Source organism: Phoenix dactylifera, chromosome 1 (genome assembly GCF_051530095.1).
Source record: "Phoenix dactylifera cultivar Ajwa chromosome 1, Ajwa_hap1_PhDact_Kaust_v1.1, whole genome shotgun sequence".
Classification (NCBI taxonomy): Eukaryota; Viridiplantae; Streptophyta; class Magnoliopsida; order Arecales; family Arecaceae; genus Phoenix; species Phoenix dactylifera.
The window spans coordinates 58,882,711-58,892,998 of record NC_143190.1 but is presented as its reverse complement, the minus strand read 5'-3'; the positions used below and the strand labels follow the sequence as shown (position 1 = coordinate 58,892,998).

At 37.4% G+C, this 10,288-nt stretch overlaps 1 protein-coding gene across 1 annotated transcript; it reads right to left on the bottom strand.

Moving 5' to 3' along the window:
- Positions 1-2,198: 2,198 nt before the first annotated feature.
- LOC103723409 (citrate synthase, glyoxysomal) lies at positions 2,199-9,878 on the bottom strand. Its single transcript, XM_008814315.6, has 13 exons — positions 9,524-9,878; positions 8,868-9,048; positions 8,698-8,783; positions 8,421-8,525; positions 7,037-7,099; positions 6,674-6,783; positions 6,343-6,462; positions 6,194-6,269; positions 5,524-5,597; positions 5,297-5,417; positions 4,407-4,504; positions 4,214-4,337; positions 2,199-2,605 (listed from the first exon to the last, which is right to left on the bottom strand). The coding sequence occupies exons 1-13, from the start codon at positions 9,788-9,790 to the stop codon at positions 2,474-2,476; spliced, it is 1,557 nt and encodes a 518-aa protein (XP_008812537.2). The 5' UTR covers positions 9,791-9,878; the 3' UTR covers positions 2,199-2,473.
- Positions 9,879-10,288: the final 410 nt, after the last annotated feature.

Genomic DNA, 10,288 nt, shown 5'->3' with positions numbered 1-10,288 from the left:
AATGGAGATAGGGTCACCCTGAGTAAGATTATTTTGGTTGCACATTAAAGCCGCTCGCTCGAAGCCCAACAGCCCGACCCAGACGTATTGAATTGCGATCCAATAAACGAGATCCAAGTTATCAAGTTCGAGTCCGAGGTCGAGTCCCAGTGTTCATGAACAAATTAATCATTTTAATTGGAACAATAACCGGCAAGCGAGAGTAACTAACTTTATTTTAATTATTGTAAATATCTTATTCTTTTTGGTCTTACAAAAACGTATTTTATGCGTTTATTTTTCTGGTCATTTAGCGAAACAGCATGTGCAATTATTTCAGTTTATTCCAGCTTTCAATGAAGTAAATTTTAAATTTATTAATAAAATAAAAAGGATAAAGCAGAATTTAGAGGAATATGAAGGAACTAAAATTATATATTTAACTTTTCATTATTCATGAGATCTTTATTTTAACAAATTGGGTTTCAGATATCCAAATGTAATTAAGTACCAGATGACCCAATCTAGAGAGACGTCCCAGCCCCTGCCTCCCTTCATAAGAGTATTGCTCAACATACCACTTAGCGTACTCGAATGAGCACCGAGCCAGGTTTTTGTACGCCATAAACCTGGCAAGGTGGTTCGTGAGGGACTTGATGGTCCATTTCATCCTTGGGGACTCGCAAAGAAACCAAGTTGGGCATTCCAAAGGGCATGAGAAAGCTTTTTTTTCCTTTTCTCTTCTCTTCTTTCTTCCAAGACTGTCTTCTCTCTCAATTATTTCCAGACTATATGCAACTTGATCAATATTTGATAATTAATAAAATTATATTTAAACTTAGATAATTAGATATCATTTAGCATCATTTTTCTATTTTACAAATAAAAATTATAATTTTATTTTATTTTATTTTTAATATATATATATATGTGCGCGCGCGCGCGTGTTTGGTATAGTTTTAAAAATATAAGCCTAATAATAATAGGCAAGGTCATAATAGTTGTAACAGAGATAGGAGAAACTATAGTAGTGGCGGCACATTTATATGGGCATCGATGATGTAATAGTGATAACAATAACGATAATGCTACGATAGAAAATATAAATGCGACGACAATACAAAATGGTTGGATGTGATGGTAGCAATAATTTTGATAATAGAGTGGTGGTGGCAACAATAATAATGGGAACGACCATAAAAATAACAATGATGATAGCAAAAATGACAATGGCAATACTAATGATGATGTAGATAACAATGATGATGATGGTGGGACAGCAACAATGATGATGGTAGAGATAATGTCAGCTGTGGAGGTAAAAGATATATATATTTTTATTTTTCAGAATAGTAAAATATATTTTTTATTTATTTTTAAAAATATAAAAAAATAAATAAACATAAAAACAAAAACATCAAACAATTTTTTTCTCAATTTTTATAATTTTATTTTTAAAATTAAAAAAAATAAAAACTACACGGTGTGCAATTTCTCATCAGAGCTCAGGCCACCGTTCGAGCTCAGAAGTGTCGCAATCTTCTTACAAATGACCGGAGGTTCCAACCTGGAATAGTAGCAGGAGCTCGTATGCTGTGCGGACCCGTTGTTATCTTTTGAAACGTACAAGAAGGCATTGTTCAAGTTGTTAGGCTGAATCATCAGCTCAAGCGCATGAAAACCTATCCTACACGGTGTGCACTATAAAATTATTTACACCACCATAAGATTGTTTACACTGATAAGCACAATCGCTTATTTCTATAACTGTGCCTCAAGATCAGTACTTGATAATGAGGCCCACTGGATCGAGTGGCTATGATTGGTAGTGTACACAGCCTCATTGTGCGCAAAGTATAAGATATAATTTCTCGACAACTATAGACCTGCCTGCGTCCAAATCCGTGGGATCTAACACATCCGACCCATTCCCCACGGCAGCCATTGACGAGACTCCGACCAAAAAATTAAAAAGTTGCTTTTTCAAAGAGAACCATACAAATTAAAAGAGCATCACGCAATGCAGTTCATTAATTCTATGACAAGGAAAATATTTAACTGATAGTAATGATCTAAATCTGGTATAAAAATTCTTATTTAAATGCACTGACAATTAGACCCTCGACTTTTGAATGATGTGCTTCTATTGTGAAAAACAGTAGTATGCACAACTAGAAAGCACAATATCAGTCAGTAAATAGTTTATAGATTGTACTGTATGCTTTTCATGATTCCGTTTCTTGCTTATTTATTATAGCATCCGAATTATCACATAAATAACAAGAAGCAAGAAAATACTGCATACATCAGCCATTCAGGAAAATGAAAAATAGAAAAGAAAAAAAATAAAATAGCTGCAAAAGAACTTGCTTTAGACATCTGATCATGAAAGTTTGCTGAAACAGTCATCTTCAAAGCTTCGGCATCAATCCTGCAATTAAGACACAAGGACGAAATTGATGCTTAGGAATTTTATCATACACTTTCCTGCGGTCTACACCCCGGACCCTGACAGACGCCTCCTTGTTGCATTTGAAATTGCCAACTGACCAAGCTTGTCAGTCTCAGCTGATGAGGTTCGCTCTTTGGGAGGCATATAATGGCGGAGCCACGCGCCCGTATAGACCTAGAAGATCAGCCAGGATAAAGAAAGAAGCAATTACAGACATGTTAAGGGCATAAATTCCAGAAGCAAGTTGATATTTTCCTGGAAGAAATAGCACATGCTTATTGAAAGACTGCATATCAGCCAATGAAAACTAAAAGAAGAGTTTCAGCTCTCATAGCAGCAGCCGAAAATGCTTCAAGAAGAAACATGGAGGGGCGCCTCTTCCATGCAAAAGATTGATTACGTAAGAATAAACACCTGGTATCCACCTTTACTAGAGAGAGGACAGATTGGATAGCATCTCACAGCTTTTTAAACTTGCCATTTTTATCAGCTGGCCATTCATGGAAACATAACAGACCCCAATAACAGATTTCTCATATGAAGTAGGATAATGAAAACTCTTGGACACCGAGAAGGCGAGGGACTGAAAATTTGAGGAACGATCAAAAGGGACTACTCATTGCTATCAGAAATCTTGACATGGACACTTCCTGAAGACTGACAGACTACTATGGAGAAGAGCACTGTGAAATAAGATACCAGAAAAAATAGCAATATTTATGGGGTCTATAAGGCAAGACATGTATCTAAAAGAACTTGGAAGGAAAGTTAAGATTCTTACACACCAAAATTTCACTACAAAAAACAGAAAAAAAACAATCTCTAACTGCCATTAGTGAGGCACAGTAATTGCTAGCTTAAGGCTTATTGGTCATGTTTTTGGTCGAGTGCATATTGAATGTACTCATCAGAAAACTGATATCAACATTTGTAAAATGTACTCAGACAAGCTAAGAAAAATACATATTACAACACTGAGAAGAAAAAAAATCAGTCAGTGATATCTACAGGAATGCTGATTATTACATATTTGCATATGCCTTGTAGAAAATATTACATATTTACAACACTAAGAAGAAAAAAAATCAGTCAGTATTGCTGTGATCACAGAGTTGGAAAGACACTAGAAAATAGAAACCACCAGGTTCACACATAGGTTACTTGTCATAAGTGACAAAGTTTATGGAACAGAGCCTTGAATGAGTCTCCATATTTTTGCCAACATGGTGACCAAAATCCTAAGGACATGCATGTGCAGTCTTGCGTTAACTACTACAAATTACTCAGTTTCTTTCATGTAATCCTCTAAGAGAATTCAAAAGATCCCAACAATGCGTGCATCCAGTCCCTCCCTAACACCTGGCATGGCCATCAAAATTGAGTCCATTTGCAAGGACAATCTATGCCCAGGTAATTCTTCTCCTACCTAGTGTTACCAAGAACCATCACCTACATCTTCTCTACCAAATGTCCTAAGCTTTTCAGAGACCACCTTATTCTTCCCCATTACAGATCCACCCCTAATATATTAGACCCACAAAGCCCTTCAAACTCAAAGACCTTAGAATTGAAACCTGCATTCACCCTCTATTTTAGTTCTTCCCAATCAACAAAACAAAACTAGAAGAACACAAAAGAAGAAAGAATTCTCAATAGTTTTATAATCTCCACGCCAAAAACCATGAACACATGACATTTTCTCACTGTGCTACGAAGGTATACTTTTTGAAGCTTACATCAGGAAAGAGGTTGAGGATCATTTCGATGTATGTTGGAATATACCTGCTGGGGTCTCATAATCTTCGTGTCAGGATCATCAAGTGATTCTCGCCAATGTGCTAAGTATCCAGCCATACGAGGGATTGCAAACAAAACAGGAAAAAACTCCGTCGGAAATCCCATTGCCCTGATTCACAATTAGTTAATTACTAGCAAAATTATCATGAAAAAATGATGCAGATATTTTCAAGCATACCGGTAAATCAAGCCAGAGTAGAAATCAACATTAGGATATAGCCTTCTCTTAACAAAGTATTCATCTGATAATGCAGCTTTCTCCAATGCAACAGCTACCTGAAAAGAGCGCATGATAGCAAAATGAACTCTCGATGGTACTATTATAGTATACTATATGTACCAAAGCTGTAGAAAAAGTCCTTGTAAGAATGAGCATTCAGTCAAAAAATGGCCATTGGCTTTGTCTGTAGTTAAGGTCCCCATGTTCGAACCAACATCGGCAAGTCCATATGCCTATTTGGGGATCTGAGTACAAAAATAAACTCAGACTTCTTTAGAAGTAATTTTTGAAAAAGATAAAAAGGAAAAAATCTAGTGGTTCCTACACAGAGAGAAGACCATGAGCAAGTTTAGTTTATCCAAAATTTGCATGTGCCAACAGAGAACTTAAATTCTAGGTCACACACTCATGCTTAAAGCCCAAAAAAAACGAATGTTCTTTTTTTTAAAAGAAGAAGAAGAAGAAGAAGAAGATATCATGCAGCTCAGACGCGCACATTGACTCCCATACATCCACTTGTCACTACCACTTGTTTTGTGCACACCATTTAGCTGATTATCAGTACCTACTGACTTCAATCTTGCACCTCCTCTACCAAAAAGATAATTGCTTGCAAAATTATCAGACACCAAAACAAGTATACTTGGTGCTTAAAGCCAGGCAAGCTTAAGCAACCATAATATTGAGAGCATAATACCAACGAAAATATGTCATATCTGACAATAAGCACAGATACTTGCGCTAGGACAGCCACAACCCAGGCATATGTAACACAACCTTATCGGTAAAATCTCACTATATAAAGTCATAGAAATATATATTTTCATGTAGAGAAGATAAAAAAAAACCTCAATGAGAGGATCCCGTCCAACAATTGAGAAGACCTCCTCCGCCAACTTGCGGATAACTTTAGCACGAGGATCATAGTTTTTGTATACACGATGGCCAAAACCTGACATTTTTCGCTTCCTATGTACAACCATGTTTTGGAAAATTCAATGAAAAATAATAAGAATCCATAGGCAGCTAACGACTGTTGTTTGGGTAATCATGAAACTGCAAAAGCATAACATACCTGCTTTTCACACCTTCGATAAACTCTGGAATATTCTCGACTGTTCCAATCTCATTCAACATCTTAAGGACAGCCTGCAGTTAACAAATCAAACCAATGTATTAATGGCAGAAAAATGAACATGGTCAAACAGAATTTACAGGTCCACAGATGCAGGCAATTTCCCAGATTGGTTCTGAAAACAACGTGATCCAAACTCCAACCTTCAAGTTAGATGATACTGATAAACTGGACCGTTCAGACTAAACTACTGGGCCCAATATGGTAGCTAATAACAGATTTTATACTTCAAAATAGAAAATGTAGCCAAGATATAAACCTGAGAGGATCCTTTGATACATTACATTCTTCCACTGTGCCAGAAAGCCATATGCGATATTATCAACATTTATGATTGATAAAATTTTCCACTTCAGCCAAAAAGACCAGCCAGTTGAATAAGTTTAGACCAGAGCAGACTCATTTAACAAATATAATGTTCTATTATACTTTCAAAACACAAAATTTAATTTGTGTGGTACAATCCTCTTGCCAAAATTAACTCAAATAAAGTTGGGTTTCCCAGAGAATGGGTCATTTCAAATCATGCACTTCTCACTCATCTCCAGGTTTGATTAAATAAAAATCATGTGGACTATAAGCTCACAGGATATGGAGTTCTATGCCTCACCTCATTTGCCCCACCATGCAGAGGGCCATACAATGCTCCAACAGCACCAGCAATAGCAGTATAGACATCTACACCACTGTGAATGTCACACCCGAAATGAGCGACAACATTTGAGTATCTGGGTTAAAGTTCTAGATCAGGTTGCGAACCTTGATGCAAGATGCCTTGCAGCAGCTGTAGAGCAGTTCATTTCATGTTCCGCATGCAGTATAAATAGAATGTCAAGTGCTCGAGCAAGTCGAGGATTTGGTTTGTAAGACCTATTACCCCTGCATTTCCAAGAAATATAATGAGGGGACCAAGCTTTCAAGAGTAGCAAGATTATTTTCTTACTCAAGCTCGAATGCATAAGCATCCGCCATGTCTAGCAATTCTTTCCCCCTATCATTTAGGTGCTTTAATTATCTTCAAACGAAATTTATACATGCATGAACATCAGAACAAGTACTGCAAAGAAGACATGGTAGCATGAACACTTACAAAGAGTCCAACATATACAAGAAGTTCTCTGAATAAGAAAGGTTGTTCGAAGGAAGCACTGGAGGCCTTCCAGCTATTCTCAAATAGGCTGCTGCTGCAATAGTGGGTGCCTGTAGATATAAAATATACATAATCAATAGGTGAGAGATTACAAAATCAATGGTTTCTATAAAAAATGGTAGATACCAAGCACATCCTTAACTTTAAAATTCAAGCCTTATTCCATTTATACTGGTCAGGCAAAACCTTAACCCAGCAGATACTATGATGCAAACATGGAACTAACCAGCTTCACTGGACCAGTATAAATGGCCACCCACAAAAAAATTGCAAGCCAGAAAAGGGAAAGAACACAGGACACACCTTTCCAAGTATCCGCACTATCTGCTTGTCTCTTACTTGCTTTGACTGATAAAGACTTTGGCCCTACATGAACAAAAGAATACATACATTCAGGATTCTTCACACAGATGCCATATGAGTTTAACATGCATGCTTAATTGATCACTAATGAGATGCTGCATATTGTAAATTAGAAGAAGAAGAAGACAAAGATCAAAAGATGTCTGATGAGTTTTGATAGATCAAGGGATGTCTGGAGATTCAGATGGTGGTTTCAAAAGAAACGGAATGGGTGACAATACATAAGAGTGAATAAGATGCAATACATCTGGGTAGCCAAGAAGCACAAACATCCATAAGGAGACCTTTTAGAAATAATAACAACAAGCAAAAGACCTATATAATTAAATTATGAAGAATTTAGTGCTAATTTACAAGGAGCATGTAAAGAAAATCCAGCTACATGTTCAGGAAAGAAACACCGAAATTTACTTGCATAGATTCTTTTTTTTTTCTTAAAAAAAAAAGTGGCTGGATAAGGACTTGAAAAAAAAAATTAACCATTTAACTTAACATGGTCAATTGATGTCACCCTCTCAGAAGTCCTTGCAGCTTCATAGGTGCTGGTTTGAGTAATTAGCACAATGTGATCAGCTAGTATCTGGTACCTATGTCTGCTGGAACCACATGCGCTATGGATACCACATTACAGCTAACCAAAACCAATACATGTCCGATGCATGATAAAGAAGAAACAAAAGATATTTTGTTGCATAACATGCTTCTCTTAATATTATCATTTTTAGCAGATTTTTATGTTAGCTCTCCACCTATCTACCTATTTTCTATGAAAAATATATATCCCACTCTTCATCTCTTAGATATGTAGTATACAATTTTCATATCTTAAATAACTAAGTGATGAATAGAACTAGGTTTCTCATCTTGTGGAACTTTGGCTTCATGTGGAGGGTGGTTACACCTAGTGCATGAAGCAGAGGTATGAAACACGAGGAATTCAAAGTCTATAAGAAGTCAAGATACAAATAAATCGAGCATGGCTACATCAATTTAAGCATATCTTTTTAGATCCTGCTAATTGTAAATATCTGACTGTTCATCTATGTCACAGTGTGGTCTGCCGGACAAAAACTTCCTTCCATAATTCTTTTTAATTTTTGGGTACACTTGTTGCAGGAACTCTCCTCAATGTATGTTTCCAATCCTCACTCACTGCTCTTTCTTTTTTATCAATATAATACACACACACTGTACCTTTTTTTCCAACAAGAACTTAACCTACATGAAATACCAAATTTAAATGTTCAGTGTGTCTAAGCAATTGAAGTAAAAAAAGTGGCTGTTGCATCTCAAACTACTTCACTTGTTAAATATTTATACTCACTCTGAGAGCAGGATTGGCATCTGGGTGGAACACAGAGAGTGCACTCATTGCACTGACGAGTACACCCATTGGGTGCGCATCATGAGGCATTGATTGTATAATGTCCTGCAAAAGAGAAAAATCAGTGACTAAGCTATTAGCAACTCAAGTATATATAAAAATCATTTTATTCATAAAATGTAAACATCATTTTCATCATAAAAACTAATTGGTGGTTACTGGCATTAGTACTCCAGAACAGTGATGGGAACATAAATTCAAGCACTAAGGGACTTACCAAAAGACCATGAGGAGCAGCAGAATGCTGAGAAATTGCAAACTCCCAGTCTGCCAATTGGCTCTTAGAAGGCAAATTCCCATACACTGAAAAGCAAGCAAGTTCGGAACTTAGACCATATAGATGAACTAACTGATTCAAATAAACTTGTTAGTAGGTAGGACACTCACTTAAGAGATAGGCCACCTCGACAAATGTGCTGCTCTCAGCTAGCTCCTCAATTGGGTAACCTCTGTACCGAAGAATCCCCTCATCTCCATCAATATAACAGATGGACGAACGGACCGGAGCCGTATTAAGGTAGCCTGGATCATATAGTTTAAGCCCCTTGTCTTGTTTTCCGGTTGCTATCTGTCATAACCCGCAATGAAAACTAACATCAGCCAAAGCAACTTTGCATGCCAGGTAAATACAAAACAGAAAGCTACCATAGTCAAAATTCGTGCATGTGATTTCAATGACTATACAAATTTCTGGAATCTAAACAAACCATCACAGCCACCAACCACTCTGTGACAATAAATAAAAATATATTACTGTTCCAACAACCACAGAAGCTACAACGACTAAAATAAGTCAATGGTGGATAAATTTTCATTTACGTTTCGTTTATTTCATTTGCGTGTTGTTTACCAAAAGGCGATTTTTTAACTAAATATCACAAAATTTAAGAATAGATGTATGACACAAGTCAAGAATTTTATTTTCTTCAGCCAGATGAATCTAGTTAATTTAACCCAAAAAATCAAAAAAAAAAACTCTCAAATAGGCATCCAGAGGCCGAAAAAAAAAGTTAAGACGACCTTGGGTGGGGAACTTTTCGTACCTTTTTGAGATCGGTGGCTTTGACGGTCCCTTCCTCGGAGATCTTGAGCTCGTATTTTTTCCCGGTTCTTCCGTCAACAACTGTCAAGGAGCCGCCGAGGTTCCCCGGAGGGAGAACGATCTCCTGCCGGGAGGCGGGGGAGGTCTCGAGGATCGGCGGGAGATCACCGGAGGAGGAGGCGGGGGATGTCGCGGCGGCGGCTAAATGGGCGGAGAGGACGGCGAGCCGGCTACGGGCAAGAGTCGCCGGATCGAAGCTCCGTTCCATCGTCTTCTTCGAGAGATATGATCGAATAGCGAGACCTGGGAAAAAGGTTGGGGAGGGAGATGAATAAAGGACTGGGTTGAATCGGAGCCATGGAAACCAGTTTATAGCCCAGGGGCTGCAAATGGATCGGATTCGGGTCTCCATGCATGACCCGATCCAGTCCCAACCCGATTAGACCCGATCTAGCCCTTTTTGAAACACAAGGATTGGGATGGGTTCAAGAATCGGACCGATCTAAAATCTGTGCTGCATCTGGGTCTTGCATTTTTAATCCCAACCCCACCCAATCTGCCTCATGTGGATCTAATTTGGGTTAATAAAAAATAGACCCGATTCAACACAAATCCGATCCAATCAAAATCCAATCCTATTCAACCCATAAACTCATATAATACAAATCTTCTTCTCCCATATTCTAAATAACTTTTTCAATTTATTAAATAAACTCTCATTTAAAATAATATCTCTCTTTTTATCTCAATAATCACAACTTCTCTC

Coding starts and splice junctions, on each gene's coding strand:
- LOC103723409 (XM_008814315.6), bottom strand. CDS start 9,790: ATGGAACGGAGCTTCGATCCGGCGACTCTTGCCCGTAGCCGGCTCGCC. Junction 8,526..8,697: donor CTGCTCCTCATGGTCTTTTG/GTAAGTCCCTTA, acceptor TCTCTTTTGCAG/GACATTATACAATCAATGCC. Junction 4,338..4,406: donor TACTCTGGCTTGATTTACCG/GTATGCTTGAAA, acceptor ATTGTGAATCAG/GGCAATGGGATTTCCGACGG.